The 22,640-nt window shown below is 41.3% G+C and overlaps 1 protein-coding gene across 2 annotated transcripts in view; it reads left to right on the forward strand.

Annotated features, from left to right (window-relative positions):
- Nucleotides 1-22,640, forward strand: part of LOC147016015 (protein unc-13 homolog B-like) — a 1,009,527-nt gene that overhangs the window by 487,851 nt on the left and 499,036 nt on the right. For both annotated transcript variants that reach the window (XM_085848698.1, XM_085848699.1), the window contains 4 exons: nt 10,505-10,560; nt 11,990-12,047; nt 15,311-15,346; nt 19,339-19,546. In XM_085848698.1, coding sequence (XP_085704824.1) covers nt 10,505-10,560; nt 11,990-12,047; nt 15,311-15,346; nt 19,339-19,546 — 358 coding nt within the window. The remainder of the gene's footprint in view (nt 1-10,504; nt 10,561-11,989; nt 12,048-15,310; nt 15,347-19,338; nt 19,547-22,640) is intronic.

A 22,640-nucleotide genomic window follows, 5' to 3' on the forward strand; every position in this document is an offset into this window, starting at 1 on the left:
GCCCATCCCCATCTCTTTGAGATGCTGATCAACCTGTTGCAACCACGAAGCATGTGGTCATCCCTTTGGCCTCCTCCACTCACGAGGCTCCCTCGCTGAGAGAATCTTTGAGCAGGATCAACATCAATAAATCGAGCCACATGACCATACAGCCCCAGCTGACGCTCACGGAATATACAGGAACAAATCTCATCTGAGTCTCTCTCAACAAATGCTCGTTGGACACAAAGCCTGACCAGTGATAGCCAAGGATTCTCCGAAGAGACCCGGTACCGAAGGAGTTAAGTCTTTTTCTCAGATCCTTGGTCAGAGTCAAAGTGTCACATCCATAGAGCAAGACTGGAAGCACAAGGACTTGAAGACTTGGACCTTCATCCTCCCACATAGGTACCGACAGCGCCACACCCCATGATCCAGTGAATCCGTGACTCCCCAGGCCCGACCCAGACGTCTCTTGACCTTTGGCTCACAACATGCAGAGACGTGAATATCACTGCCCAGGTGAGTGAATCTCTCTATGACCTCATCATCACCACAAACAGGTACAGACCCTGCACTGAAAAGATACTTTTCCAGATATCTTGATTTTGAGAAACCAGGGAGAGTGAAATGGATCAACAGAAGACGACAGTATCCACTCACAAAGCTGACTAATCTAAAGATTTCGTTAGTATATTGATGACTTCCGTCCTCTGTTTGTGTCTTTGTTGTGTGTGTGTGTGTGTGTGTGTGTGTGTGTGTGTGTGTGTGTGTGTGTGTGTGTGTGTGTGTGTGTGTGTGTGTGTGTGTGTGTGTGTGTGTGTGTGTGTTTGTGTTTGTGTGTTTGTTTGTAGGCACGATAACTCGAGAATGGAAGAAGCTACTAATGTCAAATTACACCACGTGATTCAGGAGGGTGATGGATAGCGCTGATTAGATTTTGGTCAAAATCGGTCAAAGGTCAAAGTCACAGTGAGGTCAAACATTCGATTTTTGAAGGTTTGGTGCAGAATCATCGTAGAAACTTCTGGTTTGCGTCGCTACCTTCTCTCGAGACAGCTTTTATTAGACAAGGTCAGAGGTCAAGTTGACGATTTCGTAAGTACCAGTCTATGACTTTGTTTGTTTGTTTGTTTGTTTGTGAACAGTATTACGGAAAAACTCCTTAACGGATTTCGACGAAACTTGGTGGGGAGATTAGGTATGATCCAAGGATCATGCCATTAGATTTTGGACTTGGAATGGCCGCTATGGCGGCCATTTTGAAGAAAATTTGAATTTTTGTTTTTGCATTTCTACATGTTTTAAGTGATTTCCAACCAAAAAAACAAATTTGTTAGAAAAAAATAGAAATTTTGCAACTTTTTTTTCAAAAAAATTTCGATTTTATTTTTTTGGCATTTCTACATGTGCGTCGATCTTGTTTAGTTTATTCAATCGTGGTTCAGTCGAGTCTGATCCTTTTTGACCTACAATGAATAGGATATCAGGTTCACTTAAGTGACCCAGCAGTATTGGCGGCGGAGGTTTTGCACTCTACCGAGTGCTCACCCTCTAGTTTAATCTGTCCTCGTTCTTGGTTTCTTGTCTTTGGTGACTGAAAACACTCCAGACTGAGGAAAACGGTGATAATGTGCATTTATTCTAAGGTGATCTGCTGTCAAGTTATGAAAGCTAGAGTCGACACTCAAACATCATTTTATTTTCATTAATTGATTTGATAAGCAGATATTACTTCATACGATTAGTGCATTTTTCTGTTGTTCTGAGCTCAATTTACATTTTCATGTTATGATAGTGATATCATGATTTACACTGACAACTGACACCGAGTCATAATACAGGTTGGAGAGCTCTTGAATGGGGTGACATATGGAAGGAGTTGTCAGGTATGCATCAGCATCACAATGAGCTCCCTGCAATCCCAAGGGGGCTCCTGCAGCGTTTTTTAAAACCTCTGAAATAAATTTTAATGGAGTAAAAAGATACACAAGGACACACAAGGAAATTTGACTCAGGTGGAGGCCGTTCGGCCCATCATGCCTGCGCTACATCAACACCACACGTAAAAAAGAAAAAGTTGTTGGGTTTTTTTTTTTGCTTGTTTGTTTATTTGTAATTTATTTTTATTTATTTTCTTTCCTGTGGAGGGGGGATGAGTGAAGACGGTTCTTGTGTAAAAATAACACACAACATGAACCACACAACACTCTGCACAGATGCATGCAATCACCAATCCATGCTCAAGGTACCTAAAAGTCCTATCAACATCCCCATTCCGCTCTATCTCCATAAATTCCAGGTACCTATCTAACTCTAATTTAAACTTATCGACTGTTTCTGCTGCCACTACCTTTCCAGGGAGGTCATTCCATGCATTAACTACTCTCTGAGTGAAAGTCCCCTCCCTCACTGCCATCTTAACTCTCCTTTTCTTTACTCTCAGGCCATGGCCCCTGGTCCTACCACTGTCGACTCTGTTGAATAATTAATCTGCATTAATTTTATCTATACCTTTCATTATCTCAATCATCTCCATCATATCTCCTCGTAACAGCCTCCTTTCTAGTGTATGAAGCCCTGTCTCTTTCAGCCGCTCCTCATAGCTGAGTCGAGCTCGGCCCAGAATCAATTTAGTATCCCTGCGTTGAACCCTCTCGATGGCATCTATGTCCTTCCAGAACTGTGGTGACCAAAACTGCACACAATATTCTAGATGTGGCCTCACAAAATTTCTGTCTAATGTTAACACCACCTCTTTTGATTTATCAATGATCCCCCTCTGAACATGGAGATGACAATGGAATGGATCACCTTGTATCTTATTTTGCTCTGAAGTTCGTATACTTTTCATTTTTGGTGAAACAGACAAGAGCGACTGCAATACCACAGCACTTACAGAAATGTCTCAAATAATTAACCCTAATTAGTCAGGTGGTGTCGTGAAATTACCATTACAGAGCAGATAAAAGCACCAAATTTGGGATTAGGCTCCCTTTTGGTCTAGTAATTCATGTTAGCCTAGGAACCCCCTTGAAATTTTTTGTATGTTCAACCAAAATACCAAAATTCAAGATGGCTGACAACCATGATAATATACCACCAATATTGGGTTCTACAAGTTGTGGAAAGGCAAAATTTGCATTAAAATGATGGGGTTGTTGAGGTTCCTGCATCTGACTATAGTTATCACAATATCACACCTTATTTATGCGAAAATACATTTTTTATAACAAACACCACCCTATTTCTAATACATCAAATTGCGCAGTTCCACGTGTGTCTTAGTATAATTTATCTGGTACATATGCAATGTTCTCAGTGATGTATCTCACACATCTGTAATGTTCTCAGAACATGAAGCAGTTCGATTATTTATATTTTTATTTGGAAAGTGGTGCGCAGTCCAGATCGGCTTTCCTGCACTTGCACTTGAACCAGTTTCCTATGGAAGAGCATTTGAGAAGCTCTTTGCATACTTCAGATACTGTACCTAAGGGACTGTCAGCCAAACCATGATTCCACCACCTTGATTCCACCAGGCAAATTCCTCGGGAGAAGGTAACACTTGCTATGTCTGTGTGCTAGTTGTCCAGATTCTTGCTTAATTCACCTTCTTTCAGGTATGTTGAAGTAGAGCATCCGGGGTGGGTGCCATTCTGTCCATGGATGGATCCTTCAGGTTGAAGGGTTCTTTCCTTGCCTCATTTACAGAATTCAGAGGACTATATTTATCATAAAGGATTACAGTCAGTCTCTCGATCTTCTGGACGTGCTCAGAGTCTGCATACAAAGCGGTGAAGGGGTGATGTGCCAGATACACAAATGTGTCTTTGATGTCTTTGTAGACCTGCTAAGCCTGCCATACCAATTTATTGCCCTTGTCCCTGAAGTCTGATATGGTTTTGCAACCAGAAAATGCATGAAACACTGGTAGTGCCTGTGACTTCACCTCACCAAGACTGGACCAGATGACATTGATGCTGTGAAATCTGTAATTATTGCTCATGCCAAAAGCCACCTAGATATCTGCCAAAGTTTGAGTCACAGCCAGATGATGGAATGTAACAATAAACATGGTTACTTCCTAAAGTGCCAACAGTACGTACTTGCAATGCATGTAATATATGAACCACGACCCTCATGTCAGCCTCCTCATCATTGCATTTTGGCATGAGGCTGATGGAACCTATGATTAACACAGATTCACTTGGTGTGATGTACAGTACACAGATTTTCCTGGTGTACAGATGACTTTTGAAACCTTGGAGCTCAGAAAGGCAAACAGCTTTGTCTTGTTAATTTGGTCACATAGAAAGTCCATCCAGTTCCCTGGCAACTTTGTCTGGCCTGACACCTTTCTGTGTACACCTGCCCTCTCTTCTCTCAGGTGTACTACTGCAGGCTGTCTCGGATTTAAGCATCCCACACAACATCCAACCTTGTAACACCCTGCAGCTACTTCTTCAGATAAGAGATGAATGCATTGTCTGCATGTTCATTGAAAGTGCTGACACTTGTAGTTGACAGGCAGTGGATGATCACATCACCATCCAGGACTTTGCAGTCAAAGGTTGAAGGTGTTTTAGGTTGCCCAGGCTGTTGAACACATCACCATGGTTCAGGCTTTGTGTTTGGCAAATGAAGCTTACCAAAGTCTGAGAGCGAAGGTGAAAAAGACTATTTCACGAGCAAAAACTCCCCCAATTATCCATCCTGGTTCTTAATGGAGAAGTACAGCTGACCAAAAAGTGCAACATAATTCTTAAGCACTTTAACATTCTTTCCATGCTTTCCTGTGTCCTCCAGAGTGTGCACTAACTTCCATTGACTCATCTCTTCAGTTGATTGTCAAGTGTTATTAGCTCTGGGAAATCATACAAGACAGGATTGCCCATTCTTCGGAAGGTTTCAGAGAGGCTGCTGACCTGCTTCTTGAAGTTCTTCTGTGTGTGGAGACCTTCTTGGGGACCTCTGTGTCATCATCAGGGAGGTAATCTTCCTCAAAATGTGAAAGCAGTCTGACTACCTCAGGTCCTGAGATCATGTAGCACCTGAGAGCAATGGGGTTTTCTGTTAATCCAACAGTGCCACCTGAACCTTTGACAGCCTTGTTCTCAGGCTTATGAGCCGGGTCAATTGGGACAGGGCAGAACTTGTTGTTTTTCTTGGAAAGGACCCAATGGCATTACTTCTCAAACTCATCCTTGGCAGGTTCAGGCAAGGCGTTCATGTCTCTGATGAGCACCAGCATCCATCTCACATAAGTTACGCAATCCAAAGCAAAGCACAGAGGCGTCTGCTCCTCCAAAACTGCCATATACAAAGGGAAGTTCTTCTCTCTGTGAGTCCTGATGAATATAAGAACGAGAGTTTCATATCTCAGGATCTTGTCCCAGTACATAAAGGTAGGACTCTTCTCGGGCATGGCTGTTCATCAAGCTGCTAAGGAGTCTGTCTTTGGAGCCCTGCATCAACAGGGACCTGAATGAAGTTCCTGCATCAACAACTGAGCTGAATATTCACATGGAACTTGAAATAAAACAATCATTCGCGATTTAAATAACGTGTTATATGAACTATAACCAATAATTATTGTACTGATGAGAATGAAATGTCCAAAATTAAATTTTGATGCCAATTTTGTCTTTCGCTGACTGGTATAAGCCAAAATTGGTGATTTATGACTGGTGTCATCCATTTCAGATTGGTGTGTCTTCCTTGAATACTCAGAAAAGTCAGAACTCCTCGGCTAAAATTAATTAGTCGGCCCAAAGGGAGAATCGTGTTTTATATGGTGCCTTTATCCACTCAGCAACGGTTATCTTGAAAAATGATGTTAAGCCGCCCCACTAAAAACAGCAGTTCACATGGACAATACTGTGCTCATTACATCACTTCATCTTCTTTCTTGTTTATGCTTATCCACTCCAAATGATGTGAACCATTGAGGGGAAAAGGTCTTACCCCCAGGGAGTAAGACCATCCCACCTTTAATATGAAAGATCAGTCACACTCTATTTGACAGGATGTCATTCTAATTATTACCTGTGTCACCGAAGGTGTATGGAGGTTATGTTTTCACCACCTGTCTGTCTGTCTGTGAGCGGGATATCTGAAATAGTTACGGAAGGATTTGAATGAAATTTGGTGGAGATGTTACATGTGTGACAAGGACAAATTGCTTTTATTTTGGTGAAGATTCAGATCCCGATCCAGATATGAGAATTATTGAAGTGATTTTTTTGCCATTGAGTGATAGGGACAACAACTATACGTAGCACGATATCTCAAACAGTTTTGGAAGGATTCGTCCAAAACTTCGGGGGTAGGTTGGGTGTGTGAGAAGAACGAATTGCTTCGAATTTGCTGAAGATCTGCATTTGGGAATTGTACATTTTTAAGTGATTATTTACCATTGAGTGATGGGGCCAAAAACAATATGGTGTGTAACATTATATGATCAAAAGGTTATGGACGGGTTATTACAAAACTTAGTAGATGAGTTGGATATGTGACAAGAGCAAGGTGATTGGATTTTGGAGGTTTGGATGCAGATCTGGCCTATCAGTGGGATGCAAAACATAAACTCTTCAGTCTGGCGGAGGTATGCTCTCTCCCGAGTGCCGTTCTAATTTAACCTGTATTTATAGCCATTGTGGGGGAATTCAAACAAAATGACAGTGGAGAAAAACTTTTTCATAAATGACGAGCTATCCTACATCGCCCTCTTCTGTTACCTTTTTGTTGGTGCACGTTGTTATTGGAGTCCTGACCTGTGAATGCATGGCCTAACAAATACGTGTGTGTAATTACTAACATTTTTCAAACAATTGTTTTATCTTACAATTGCTTTCGTTGAATATTTCTACATATTTGTTTTACATTTAATGAACGACTGTATAACTTTATTGTGCATATGCATTTCTACCTTTATGTCCATGGCCCTCTATATATCACATGTGCAAAAATTATTGAATATTTGACCGCTTCTCGTTCTCCCTTCCCTTTTCCCACACCTCCTCTCTCTCCTGTCTCCTCCCAAACTTCGTTCCTTGTGATTCCCCTCTCCTTCCTTATCCCTGCTCCTTGTTATTCCCTTCCATTCTTCCTTCTTCGGTTTCTGTGATCAATTACCTTTTCCTCTCTTTTCTTGTAATTGGACCTCCGACCCCGATGAATATTAATCTGTCCACAAACCTCCTTATTAACCCTTGGATGAAAAATCCTGAATGCCTTTGTGCACAATATTAACACGTGTTCCATAATTCTAGAGAAAGTCAACTTGAAATCAACTTGACGAAGGTGGAACGGAGGGCTAAGAAACCCTTTTCTATCCTCATCAGTTGAAAATTTTGAATAACCTCGACCAATATTCAATTCTGATTTGTTGTAACCATTGCAACTTGAACATGGTTGCTGAAGTTTGTAATTTTTATTTTTTTCTTTATTCATGTCGTGGCTATGACTCTGGGAAGAGCTTGCACATGCACCACATGCATGACAAACACATTAAAAGATAATAGACAAATCAACAGTCATGGATAATCCCACATCCAGAGCTTATGTGTTCAGATGAATATGCTGAATATACCCGTTCTTATGGTCTGTAAAAAAAAGCATGTTACAATTATTGGTAACACCAGAATAGAAGGTAAAAAGGTTATTATCACCAGGCTGTGTCAGCCGGTTAAAATAACTTGTTCAATATTGAGCGATGGCTCACGACGGATTTCTGGTCATAAGTTTCCAAAACAGCATTCATCTGGTTGCAAGAGCTAATAGAAGAGTACCTGGTACGACATCCACACAATCGACCCCCCCCCCCCACCCGTCTTGATGGACACAGCCTATTAGGATTTAATCGAGAGTCCAGAGGACCACGAACTTGTCTCGGGATTGATGCAGATCAAGACAGCTTTTCACTGTCGCTCCCTGATTAATCTCCAATGTTACATTCACTTAACTTTAGTTTCCTTGGATAACACAGAACTGTTCCCAGAACTGGGATCACTGCATCCAAACAGATGCTGTCAATGTCTCATTTGTGTGCTTTCCCAACTATGTTGGGCCATCAAAGCCAAAGGTTCTAAGTCAGGGGTTCCCAACCCGTGGTACGCGTACCACAGGTGGTCCATTTGGACTTTCTCGGCGGTAACGTGCTTTTTTTTTTTAAACGCAGTTTTTATTTAACTTCTCTCTCATGCAGCTTGTGCACAATCATTAAATTTATATTGAAAGTGGCTGTACACTGACAGCTGTTTGTGATCAGCCATTGTGCACAAGTCTTATTATTCCTTTTGTCTCTCCACGCCACACTGTCATCATTGCTTTATTGCCCGGCTTATTGTTACCGTTATTGTTCACCAGCATCATGTCAATGTGAAAATATTCGGAGAGTTACCTCAAGTTAGGCTTCACTTCCATCCAAAAAGGTGAATTAGAAGCTCCACAGTGTGCGATTTGTGGAAAAGTTCTCAGCAATCAATCTATGAAGCCAAGTCTATTGAAGCGCCATTTTGATTCTGTTCATCCTGAACACAGCCACAAGGACCATGATTTTTTTCGTCGGAAGGAAAACGCCATGAAAAGAGCACGCTCCGCCGGCAGCGGCAGTTTTCAACAGCAGTCCACGGCAGCCGTAAAGGCTGTAGAACAGAAAAAAAACCTCACACCGTCAGTGAAGGCCTCATCCTTACCGCCACAAAGGATATCGTACGTCTCACACTGGGAGAACAAAGCGCCAAGAAGCTCAATTCTCTTTCGTTGTCAAACAACACAGTTCAGAGGCGCATTGAAGAAATGTCAACCAACATTCGTGACCAGGTGGTGGCAGAAATCAAGGCATCCCATGCGGATTTTCTATGCAATTGGATGAGTCAACTGACGTGGCAAATTGTGCCCAACTGTTAGCGTTCATTCGGTACGCGCATAAAGCCAAGTTCAAGGATGAAATACTATTTTGCCGCCTGTTTAAAACCACAACGAAAGCAAAGGACATTTTCGAAGAGGTGTCTTCTGTCTTTGATCAAGTTTGGCTATCATGGGTTGATCTGAAAGGCTGTACTACAGATGGTGCTCCAGCTATGATGGGGTGCAGATCAGATTTCCAAACACTTGTGAAGGCAGTTGCTCCTGAAGTGCGCGGCCTACACTGTACGATCCACCGCCACTCACTCGCAGCCAAGGCGCTCCCCAAGCCATTGACTGACGTTCTCTCAACCATGATCAAAATTGTGAACCATGTGAAATCCCAGGTTCTCAAGTCGCGACTTTTCAAGAAACTTTGCGAGGATTTTGACTCCGACCATAAAGTTCTCTTATTCCACACTGAGGTGAGATGGTTATCCCGTGGAAATATGGCGGAGCGCGTGTTTGAACTGCGAGCTGAGCTTCGTGAATTCTTCGAAAACGATGGAAAAACCAAAGACTGTCGATTTCGTCGCTGCTTTGAACGACCCCGACTGGGCATTGCACCCGGCTTATTTGGTCGACGTTTTCTCTCGGTTAAACGCCCTGAACAAGTCTCTTCAGGGGACTGGCGCGACTATCATTGACTTCATAGACAAGGTCTAGGGATTTCAGGAAAAACTCCATCTGTGGAAGACGAATGTCGAAGCGGGAGTGGTGGTCATGTTTTCTTGCACGGCCGATATTCTTCAGAAGCGTGAAAAGAATCCCCCAAGGGAGTTCTTACAACTGGTAAAAGATCACCTCGCTTATTTGGATGAGGAATTAAATTCCTATTTTCCGGATCTCAAGGAACTGGATCTGAAAATGATTCGCAACCCATTTCGCATGAATGCATTGGATTTGCCACCTGGAACAGGACTGCAGGAAAGCTTGATTGATCTCCAGAACGACTCCACAGCCCGAGATCAGTTTGACGAGATGAATCTTGCGGACTTCTGGTGTGGAATGTTGGGGTCTTACCCTAAGCTAGCTGCCCTGGCTGTTCATTCGCTCATAGTATTCCCATCCACATGGCTGTGTGAAGCTGGGTTCTCGTCAGTCGTTATTCTAAAAACAAAACAAAGATCCCTACTGGATGTTGAACATGATGTTCGGTGCGCTTTATCCAAAACAAAGCCTGACATCGACCTGCTTGTGAGCAAGAAGCAGGCTCAACCATCCCATTGACTGGACATTTTACACAATCAAATAGGTACTTACTGTATCATTGTTTTGTTCAGATCAGATTGCTCAATGTCATTGTTGTGAATTGTTAGTATTGTTTAACTCCCCATTGTCATATCTGTATCGTAAATAAACACTATTTTAGGTGAATTTTGGTGCAGTGGTACTCGGTGGGACCACGAACATGTGAAATGGTACCCCAGTAAAAAAAAATTGGTTGGGAACCCCTGTTCTAAGTTTATTATCAACTCTCAGTAAGCCTTGCGAGAGCAATTACACTGATTAGTGGATTTGTCACCTCAAGTAATAATGCTTCCTCCCATTGGGTTAAAAACACAACAACAACAACAAAGCACTCGTTTTTCTTTTCTATTTGTATTGTGAACAGACTTGCCTGAGGAAGAAGCAAGGTACTGGGCAGACCTGGTTTTCCATAATAACAAGGTGGGTTTCTGATTGAAAGAGCAAGAATAGCTCTCTTTGCATTGTCCTTCTTTCCATCCTGTTAAAACATTTTTGAGATGCATTGGTTGGTTAAGAGAAGCATCATCAACCGTTGCAAAGTTTTCAATGATGTTGGAGTATTTACTTGTGCTTTTTAAAAATCGTTTCGGATAATTTCACAGCTGCTCTCCATTCCATGGAAAAAAACAATATTTCAGGACTATATGGAGCAATATCCGAGGAACTCAAGCCAATCTATAGAAATTTCACGGATGAATGGTTAAAGCTGCAATTGATAAATAACAATCCGGTAATTTTATGGCTTTTCTGCAAAAATACATATTCAGATAAAAGTACAATGTTCAAACTTTAGAATGGCTAATCACCTCTTTATTTACGGATAAATAACCACTTTTTGCCAATGCAATTGGATAACTTGAGTTCTTAAGTATTGTTGCAAATAGAAGACATATATCTTTTTTTAGTAAATGTAAGTAATTTTTAAGTAACTAGTGTGTCCATTGGTCCATCGGACCAAAATTTTCATTGGTCTTCAAGACCTTGTTGCATACTCGCCTGTTGTACTGCTTGACCATAAGTTTGTGTTTCACCAAGCCCAGGTGTGCTTGTGCCAGGGCAGAGATTGTATGTTCATTACTATTCTTGCCAAATGATACGACTCTTACTGTTGTTGTAAATATTTTTAGTATTTATGAACATATAGTTTATTGCAATGTTATCATTATTTTTGTTATTTATTTTGTAAATACAATGCCATGTCATGGAAGTGGAGTTTTAAAGGGTAGAGAGGGTCCTAGGGGTCTTGGGCATATTTTGGATCCTTGAGGACTTTTGGATCTTCAGAGTCTTTTGGGTTCTCTGGGACTTTTCGGTCATCTGGGTCTTTTGGGTCCTCATGGAGTTTTGGGTCATCTGGGTCTTTTGAGTTCTCAGGGTCTTTTGGGTCCACATGGTCTTTTTGGTCCCTGAGAGTTTTTGTGTCTTAAGGGTCTTTAGAGGTCTTAAAAGGTCAAAGGGGTCTCAGCAGTATAAAGGGTCAAAACGTACATTCCAATAGTAAGTTATTAAATATTAGACACAAAAAGCAACACACACACACACACACACACACACACACACACACACACACACACACACACACACACACACACACACACACACACACACACACACACACACACACACACACACACCTCATCCATTTGTATTTATTTTTCAGTAAGTGTAAGAGAATGTGTAACTTGTCAGCCTCTTCTCCCCTACGCAACCCCAACTGCCTCATACTTTGCCCCTTTTATCCTGTGTTACTTAATTACTTGCTTTCTCTCCATTAATCTCTTTTTTATTGGTTAAGTTTTAATTTCATTTTATGAATTTTACATTTTACACGTTGCCCGTTTCTCTGTAGTTCGTGCTTTGGGAAGATGTCGAGAGAAAACCTCTTCACTCTGCTTCATCTCAGTGCTGTGAGTTGCAATATGCCATTGTGTACAGGTAGCCATGACATCACACTCAAATAAATGACGACAACAAAGTTTAAAGGCGATATTCCATTACGCCCATTAGCATGATGGCATATAACCTGGAAACATCACCCTGTAACACCCAGAAAGTCACTTTGGTCCCATTGGGTTTGCCTTGAGCCCATTTCTCGAACTCCGATATAAAACTACAGTGAATGTCACTCAGAAATCCCAGTGCAGCACGATTTCTGTGTTAAATGACATGATTTTGGCTTTCCACTCTGCAGTCATTCTAAACCTCACTAATCACCAAAGTATGGTGAAGTGAAATGTTTTACATATTTACTTTTGGACAGTGTGGAGAGTATGCCTGGTGTTGGCTTAATGGTTACAGTGGTGGGCTTGAGATCCTAGGATCCTGAGTTGAAATCCCACTTGGCTGTTGAATTAATACCAGGTGAGGTTGACTCCACTTGTCATCCTTCTGAGGTCACCAAAATGAGTGCCAGCTTGCTGGTATCCTGTGTTGGAGTGGTGACCCATCCAGGATTGTACCCAACAGCCTAGGAGACTGCTATGAGCAGCACCAACGCTCCGCACAGAGCATGGTCCCAATGCATGGATGGATTGCAGAGAGTGTAATGCCATGGTTTGTGTATTTGGAGTGGAAATGGAGGATTCAATGGAGAGATTTATTTTATATATTCAGTGTTCATCTAGGTATTATGCATTTATAGTATGCCACTCCTCACCTCCCCAGATTCCTCATACATCATCCACCAACACCTTCCACCCACTTCCTCTTCCCATACCTTTTCTCCCATGCCTCCAACCCCCCCCCCCCAATTATCTTTTCTCCTCTTCATCCACAACACAGCAAATCTACCCCATCTTGTTTCCCCCCAATATTCCTCGATCATGTTTTCTTTCTCAATTTTCTCCAGGGCTCAATTACATTAATTATAAGTGAAATTCAGGTTATAATTCCATGAGTCTTGTAATTGGATTTGTGATTGATTCTTGTAATATTACTCAAGTTTTGGCTGATCCAATTCTCTTGCACATGGGAAGGTCGATGACCCCATATATATATATATTTTAAATGTTTTCATGCACCTTGTTGTCATGGTCAGTTCAGGTAACTTGAATGTCATTGGGCAATACCTCTCTGGTGGCCAATCGGCATGCCATTTCCAAACCCCATTGTCAACAAAATGGGTTGAAGCCAATTCGATTATAGCCTTGTTTTATGACTTATCCTGTGTTTTATACCACTGCTATGGTTGTTGTGCTGCCTTTTGTGGCTGTTTCCTGTCTTTATGTTGGTGAAGTTTTGCAGCTTGGCCAATCTGACAAAATGACAAATTGTCTGCATGGTGCCATTTATAATGTGGGAGAGTAATTTTATGTTTGAAAAGCTTTGGGATATTTCTAAAAAAATATTTCCTGGCAAATACCTTCATACTGCTGTTTTTTTGTTATTTTTTTTTTATTGTGTGCTCACTGAGTGTGGTTTGTGTGCATAGCAAGCTGTTTGCTTTCCATGTGCCAGTGTTGTCCCGTGGATTTGAAGCTCACACCGCGTCTCTTTATGTCGCTGATGAATATTCATGCGGATTAATTCTACGGAAGTCCCACACCAATACTGACCACTCAGGCCTTGAGTAGTTTATATCTTATGTTTTTTCACCCCCCCCCCTTGAAGATTTTTGTTTACAGATCATTTATGAGTTTCAGTATTCATTATCTATACCATGATTGCTATGTTTGATGTAGGTCAGGCGAGTTAAGCCAAATCAGCATGTTGGCAAATCCGCACATCATCTTTGTTTGATGCAGCTACAGAGGTGTGTTGACTCCATGCTTCAAAATTTCCAGTTCTCTGAATTGCATTTATGTTTGATGAGAAAGAGAAGTTAAAATTAACCTTCATGGTGATGGCCCGTTACGCCCATTACACATTCACCAAAAAAAAAATTGGTTTTGTTGTACGTGACCAATATTTCTTTCAAATCATAATTTGACCGTCGGTCTCAAACCGTACAACATTTATTTCTGTGTATTTTCAATCTCCTCTTATCTAGTTCTGTTGCAGCGAAAACAAAGGAGAAGAAAATCTATAAGTATATACACATACATGCAAAACATGCGTAAAATAAAATTGCAATATGGCAGTGATTCAGAATCGAGCAAGACGTGTAGTCGTGAGTGAAAGAGTTATGCATTCGCTTTGTGATGGCACGGCAGAATGGGGCAAGTTGGATGCAGATAACTGTCCGGAGAAAATATTGATATCTTATTAATATTTTAAAATTCGTTTCGATTTTCTAATCAGGTACAGCCGTCATTCTCAACACGTCAAGGACATTACTATAATTGTTGTTATTATTATTGTTATTATTATTATTATTTTCAATGGGAGTTATCCCAAACAAGGCATAAAGTCATTCGAGGTAAGTGGCTAAGAAAGAAAAGGAAGAGGAGGAAAAACTGGCAAAATCTTCACCTCGTCCTGAAATGAGGAAACCTCTTCGCAGGACCGCTGTGCAGGAGGGGGTAACAAGGCCAGGTGTAAAAATACATTTTCCTTCCCCCATTGGATGTTTTTTTCGGAGACCTGGATGGCCATTGGATTCCTGCAGGGAGCTCATCCACCCTTTGTCAGGTGTTATTTTTCGTCCTGGCATGGTGTCACTGTCACCCTCCCCACGAGCAAAGCCAGTGAGGGGTGTCGGTTTCGTCACCCACAACCCGATCATCTGGCAGGTAGCACTGGGTTACATGTTACCACTGGCAGACCCAAAAGACTGACCTGACTACAAAATGATGCCTCGGTGGGGGGGAGGGGGGATGTAAATTTCGTCTGAGATTGAAGAATCTTATCCTTAATCTAAGCTTAAAAACTGATCTAAACAATGCAGTTTGTGTAAGTTTGTGCATCATAAGCATACTCCATCTTCTGATTGTGAGTCAAAACACCCAGATAAATGATGCTTTTCCCCGATGTTTAACGGATGCATTCAAAATCGTTGTTTGCTCTTCTGACTTTTGGAACATTTACTTTGATCCAAACTTGTACATTGACAATAATGAGCTGTGCACAGTATGTTTTGTCCACACATGTGCACGTTTGTCTTTCCATTTGTCTTGCCTTCTCCTCCCTGTCCTTCCCTTGACGGTGGGTTCCAATGAAGTGATTTTGATTTGCTGAAGTGTGTCTATGTTTTTTTTCTTGCTCCCTCTCACCCTCTACTGATGCACTACAGGCAACTGGAATTATTTTGGATGGGGAGAACAACAGAGTATGTAACTTTCAGAATCCTAATAATAATAATAAATTTGTAGCGAGCAATGAGCTGATGCAGCTTTTTAGTTACTAATGCAGCCAACTGGTTTTCTTATTACCAAATAGACCACTGGATGGATATCTAATTCACAGAGGTGTTTCAATCCTGGCACACATCAAACATCTGCCCTGTGTTTATTGGGATGCATGGTTCGGGGAGTGGAGGTCGGGGGGGGGGGGTGGGGGTTCCCGACAGGGAAGGGGTACATTCTGTTTTTTCTTACTTTGTTGTGCTGCTCCTGTTTGAAAACTTGATGAGAGCATCTCCCATAAATCGTGAATGTCTCACAGATCTTTGAACAAACTGCTAACTCTGTAGAGAAAAGCATGTAGAGAGATTTACACACACAAGTGCCAGGTAATTTGAGCAATCACCTCAACTTTGTAAATTCCAGGGCAGATGGAGTACGAACGTAAGACCGTCTGAGAAGATTATTCTGATTCCCGAAAATACAATGAGATCATGTTTGAATATAATGGTGGATGGCACAAGACATCCACTCACAAGCGGAACCAGAAATCCAGTGGTCTGTTGGTAGAAAACCTTCGCACTGTCACGGGGCATGCTTATAGATCTTTCCTCAATCACCGGCATGTTCTTTCCTGTTACCCTGCACCTCGTACCTACCGCAACTCTGCATCTCTGCACCCAATCCTGTAATTTGTATTTCCCCTTTTTGTGTGAGGATGGGCACTTCCATGAGTCAGTCCATCTCCACTACTCCTTTTCCTTCCACAATTGCTCTCTCAAACTCATTCACTTTTTTGTCACCCTTCTACTGAACCATGTCGACATCCCTTCCCCTTCACTCTCACCACTTTTCGTTCTCTGGCTGTAGCAGTTCTCTGGGGAAGAATAAAAACACAGTGGTAGCTTGGATTTTGGCCCTGTATCAATTAAGTAAGGATGTTTTCTTAAAATTGCAGAACTGTAATTTGTTTGTATTTTTCAAAGAAGGACACTGATAAAAAAAAATAATAGATACTTTCAGCAAATTATTGACAACGCGCAATGACAGCGCGACTTACATCGTCACTGGCTTTCAGAAAATTAACTACTGCAGTCGTGAAACCAGATTGATGCTAAATGCAATCGAGTGAATAATCACTTTCCACAAAGAGAAATGAAATCAGAGAAAGAAAGAGAAAGCAAAAGGAAAATAGAGCAGAAAACCTCATTGTGCATGGTCAAAACATATGCACGCCTGTATATCGGGATCGGGGAGAGTTCGTTTGAGATTTTAAAACGTGCTCAAGTCAACAGCTTCATATCAGCCACAGTTCCCTTTTCACCTGCAGGCATGTATGTATTTAGGTGGTTATGGAGATTTGGTACTGCCATCGAGATGACGAATAAAAACCTGTGTAAGTAGATACAGCAAGTCTTTCTACACACAGAATTGAGTGAGTCCTTCTGCACTCGGCAGACCGATATCTGAAAGGGCCTTGAGCCAATGGCCTCACACATGTAGAAAAGACAGCAACACCATGTTTCACAAATATATCGTTCGGAGATGATTCCGTGTGAAATCTCTGTCTGACTGGGCCAGTGGCCTCCTGTGATGGTGCAGGGGCTGGAAGCTTTTGGCGAGGATGCAGAACTACATCAATTTGGCAAAGAATATTTGCTGCAAATTAGATCGTGTTAAAAAGTAGTATGAGATGTATCCGATATCACCGACTCCCAAGAATGGACAACCACATCCTTAAAGCCAATCACCGCGTGCATAAGAGGCAAAGCAACGTCCAGATCAAACAATAGGACCGTATAAACGAGAACTATCCCCATGGCATTGATTGAACAAACGAGAACTATCCCCATGGCATTGATTGAACAAAAGTTTTGATTCACAAATGCATGTGTGCGCGCGCGCGCGCGCACACACACACACACACACACACACGCACAAACACATAGGTATGATATGCCTGATGCATACACATTCAACCGGGCGTAGTCGCGTGCGCCTGTAATCCGGCAACTCAGAGGCTTGGGTTGGAGGATCGCTTGAGGACAGGAGCTCTGCGCTGGGCCGCGCTATGAGAGGGTGCAGGGCAGCCCAGAATCATGGCAAAACCCAATCCTTATCCCTGTGTCGTGAGAGGTGACCAGGGTTACATCAGGAATGGCATCCGGTGTAAAACCTGTGCCAAATCAGTATGCGGATCATAACGGATGATCCGCTGTGGCGACCCCTAATGGGAGCAGCCGAAAGACGAACAACAACATGCATACACATTCAAACAATTACTTTGAATTTGCTAAAATAGCTCTTTGAGGAGTGTAAATATGCCTGAAGCACTGAGGAACCTTCACTAATTATAAGTACTTGTCAAAATGCTTTGAAAATGTGAAACAATTGTCTCCATATGGGGTGAATCCTACTTGCAATTCCATCCCCTCCAAGCTTGAGCGAAGTCTTACATTAGCTTTTCCTGAGTGGGACAAGCGTCAAATGAAGGATGCCATGGGCGAATGAAGAGCCAAAATGTGCAGAGCCTATGGACACAGAGGAAAGCTTTTCAGAACAAATTACAATACTGTATCTGATACCAAGTATGAATCGCATCACTCTTCAATTCACTTCATTCACATATTCATTAAACAATCTTCGCTTTCGGGTATGAGCCCTTGAGGTCTGACTAAAGATTGCACCTCTTGGTGTTTTTGAGGTTTCCTTTTTGAATTGAGGTCACCAGTAAGTCCATAGCTTACCGCAGAAGTATAGAAATATCATTGTGCTGTTATATTGGTTATTTTAAAAGCTTAAAATTGCTGGTGAAATATAGTTCAGCAAATAGGTTTTCCCTTTTGTTCATTATGACATTTCGTCGGGCCACGTACTTACGGTTCATTATTGCCCGTCATTGTTTATTATCTGAATAGACTGGCAAAAACATAAAAGTATAACTCCCATTTTATCGTTGTTGTCGTTCCATTGATTTTATTTTTATATCTCACGTCATATCCATCGTGCATTTTGTCACCTGTGATACAGTACCATGGTATACCTTTAACATTCAACACCTGTCGAGCACCAAGCCTTGTAAACTGAAAGGAATAAACATCCTGGGGTTATCACATGAATGAATCACCTGTTTTATCAGTTTCCCCACATTATAGTTTCCTGTCAACATGAACAAATTGCAAGCATTTACGTTAATGGTTTTAAAATTGATAATTCCTTGCCTTGGGACTTCCCATACATTGATTATTAGTTACTAAAACACGTTACATTGCACACTTGTAACAAGCCAAATTGAAGCGGATGTGTGATGCATGTGGTCCATCGTCGGGTGAAACCATCTCGGACAATTTGGCGTTCCACAAGCAGAGGAACTGCACTTCGAGTTTGATGCGGTGACTGAGATTGCATCGCACGGCACGAGTCATTATACTGGTCATGTGTTCCTCAACAAGGCAGGTTTGATAAGTACCACATTCATTTTCGGGAATACAGCAGGCTTTGATAAGAATGCATATCAGTATCTTTCCACGAAGGTGAATGGAGGTTGTTGGTGTTATTTGTGTTGTCTCGTCTGCGTCTTCCACTGGCCTGCCTTTATGTCTACCAATCCCCGTGGCATTCTGTCTCTGGCCTGCCGACTGACCTGCAGAACTTGCGCACCATACTGCTATGTTGCTGTCCCAAGGGCTGCTGACTGGTTCTTGTTTGCACAGCTTCCTTTTTTAAGAGCAGTGTGGCCTTGCATGTCCCTTACTCCCTATTCTTGCTTTTTATGCCTCACAATAGCCATTATATATTCCATTTAATCTACATTGGCATCTGGTTGTTATTATTAGACCCCAAAAGGGCCTTAATAAGCAAATAAAAACGCAAATTGATTCCACAAGTTGTGTTTTAACCTCAAAACCAAAAGGTTAATGGCATTTGTGGTATTTTCAGTGGTTCCTGTGGATCAGAGAGATTCTGTCCCTCTTTCCAGCTGCAGATGATCAGGATGATAGCGATTATCGCAGTGAGACAACAAGTAACAGCATCCCACCACCACACCACATGGCTGTGCAACCCGGCGCTACTGCTCAGCAGACTTTGCCCTTGCCTACAGCCAACCTCTCGGAACACAGCCAAACCACAAGTCCCCCAATGGGAATGCGGCACACCAAGCGACAGAGCTCCCGACCTCCTATCAGGTCTGCCATAGCTCTAGTTTTGTGGACACCATGATTATGGGCCATCTATTTATTTTGTCTAAATAATGACAATACTTGTCTCCTTTCTCCGTTCCTCCCATACGAGCAATCCATTGCATTTAACCACCCTCTTCATGTTTGTGTTGTTAATGGTCAGTGGTCTTCAAACAGAAAACATTTTTGAATGACCATGCATTTTTGCCTGTAAGTGGGAATTATGTATGTTTTTATGATCATGAGCTTTGGTCTTTGGGCCAAGCTGTGCAAGTACATTAATTTGATAAGATTTGGGTGACTATGTACGTTCGTTTTGAGGATGAGTATGCGTGATTAGTTTTGTTAAAATGTTTTTTGTTTTTAAAAAAAAAAATATAAACCAATAATTTTTTTTTAATTGGTGGCTCTCATCACAGAAAGCCTAGGAGATAGAAACACATCTGTGGATTGACTATGACTCCAGTTTTAAGGTATATTTTCTTTGTTAATTTGAGTCTGACACAATGATGCAAATGTAGCACACATACCATCGAGCTGTCTCGTCTGGATTTGGTTCTCGACCCAATTATGAACGAGTGGACTTGTTCTTCACAGGCAAGCCAATGCAGTTTCAATTCCATTGGGCCTTGTACGGATGTTAATCTGGATTTCCTGTCTGCTGGCATAATGCTGTGGGCATTAATAATTCCACTTTGTCATTCACAGATAATAATCAGTCATCACCGGTACTATGGCTAAATTAAAAATTCCTGCCACCTTAAGTCGATTCTAAGGCCTAATCAGCCAACTGTCATTTTGGGAATTCCACCAAACAGACTTTCCCCAGCCAACCTCACAAAAAGGTGGGAATAATTGGAGCCATTAAAGAAGTGGCATCAGATTTTGTGTTGATTCGTCCATCCAATTTATATTTCTCTTTTCTTGTAAAAGTGGGTATCGACTGGTGAGGACTGTGGAATGTTATCCAAAAATTTGAAGGATCAAATATAGTTGATGCACATGTATTAGGCATTTGAATGCAATGCTGATGGAACTCAATCAAGTCTCAGCAGAATTATTTTGTTGCTTTCGGATAATTATCGTTGAAAACCCAGCTGACTTACCAATAACCTCAAGAGAGGACGTAGTTGGCATGCTACATTTGTTATATTATACCTGTGGTGCAGTAACACTTCACATTTCCTGACGACAACCCTTATAAGGAGCACTAAAATTCTGCTTACAAAAAGCAGTTTTATCCACATTTCCTTCAAATAAAATTATTATTATTATTATTATTACCCCCCTCCCTACCCTCCAAGTGAAACAGGGGCTTATGCATTGGGTCTCGTCCATCCATCTGCAACCATATCTCGGACATGTATGGACTGATTTTATGGAAACTTGGCACAGAGACAATAAATGATGGTATAAAAATATGCACATCATTTTGCTTTCGCGATTCGATCAAAGATGGCTGATTGGCATTCATTTTAGTTGTAAAAACGTGATGTTGAAAACATCCTCAACCATTTCTTGGATATGCATTTACCGATCTTATTCAAACTTGGCACACAGATAATGATTGATGGCTTTACTTGGTCATTCTCTTTTGAGATCAAATCCAAGATGGCTGACTGGCAGCCATTTTATTACTTAAACATGTCCCCAACCATTTCTCTGACATGCGTGCTCCAATTTTGTTCAAACTTGGCACGAACACACTGCAAGTTGGCATACACATGCACTTCGCTTTATTTTGAGATCTGATCAAAAATGGCTAACTGGTAGACTGGTGGCCATTTTGGTTGTAGAAAAAAAACCTGGTGTTGAACACATCCTCAACCCTTTGTCGGACAAGCATTTACCAATTTGTTCCATTTTTTTCATATCTCTACCATGAAGCATCTTTCATGAAAATTTTTAAAAAGGTCCTTACTCTTTTCAATGTCTCCTCAACCACCTTTAAGTACATTTTACAAAAATTGATAAGACAGCATTTTCAACTGAATGATAATTTTATATTGCCTACAGTTAGTTTCTTTTATACATAAATAAAAAGAATGACACTCGGTGGAGTGCATATCTCCGCTAGGCTGATGAGTTTACATTTTGTATCCTGCACTGATAGGCTGGATCTGGATTCAGAACTGAGCAAAAGTTTAATTGGCTTGTTCTTGTCACCTAACCAACTCATTCACCAAGTTTCGTCCGAATGTGTCAATAACTTTTTGAGATATCATGCAAAATATCGTTTTAACCCTATCACTCAATGGTGAAACATCACTCAAAAAACGGTCGCATCCATATTTAGATCTTCACCAAAACCGAATCAATTCTTCCTTGTTGCATACCCAACCTGCCCACCAAGTTTTGTCCGAATCAGTCGACAACTTTTTGAGATATTCTGCTCTATGTCGTTTTTGACCCTATCTCTCAATGGCGAAAAATCATTAAAAATATATATTGGATCCAGTCCAGATCCAGATCTTCACCAAAATCTAATAATTTTGTTGGTGTCCACCAAATTTCCCAAGCTCTCCACCAAATTTCGTCCGAATCCGTCCACAACGTTTTGAGATATTTTGTTCACAAACAGACAAACAGAGACAGGGGTGAAAACATAACCTCCTTCCACCTTCAGTGGCAGAGGTAAGTATTATTAAAATTTATACTGTTTGTGTAATTCAGAATGTCTCCACCAAAATATATGAATATTGAATCCCTTCTGTGCGAAATTTGCATTCCCAATCGAAAACATCATACATGTCACGTGACCAACTATCTTACACAATATAACAATGTGACCCCCATCATTAATATTCATGACCGAATAACGCAATTGTACGCAATCTTCCAGTTCACACGACCACTTTAGTCAGTTGCACATACACATAAATCCTGAAAATATGGGCTAGCCATTTAACTCCAGACAGCAAAATTGCTAAAACCATGGGGGCTTTGACATTTCATGTCTTTTTCTCCTTGTAGTTATTGTGAAGGTTTCCTGGCAGTTTTAATATTACTATAGTTAAGAATTACCTTTGGTTTTTCTGATGTGCATGCAATGTTTTCAAATTCCTCTGTAATCAGCTTTAGACTTTAGATGAAAAAAAAA

Source organism: Eptatretus burgeri, chromosome 12, assembly GCF_056783735.1.
Source record: "Eptatretus burgeri isolate ZD-2024b chromosome 12, Ebu_testis_v1, whole genome shotgun sequence".
Classification (NCBI taxonomy): Eukaryota; Metazoa; Chordata; class Myxini; order Myxiniformes; family Myxinidae; genus Eptatretus; species Eptatretus burgeri.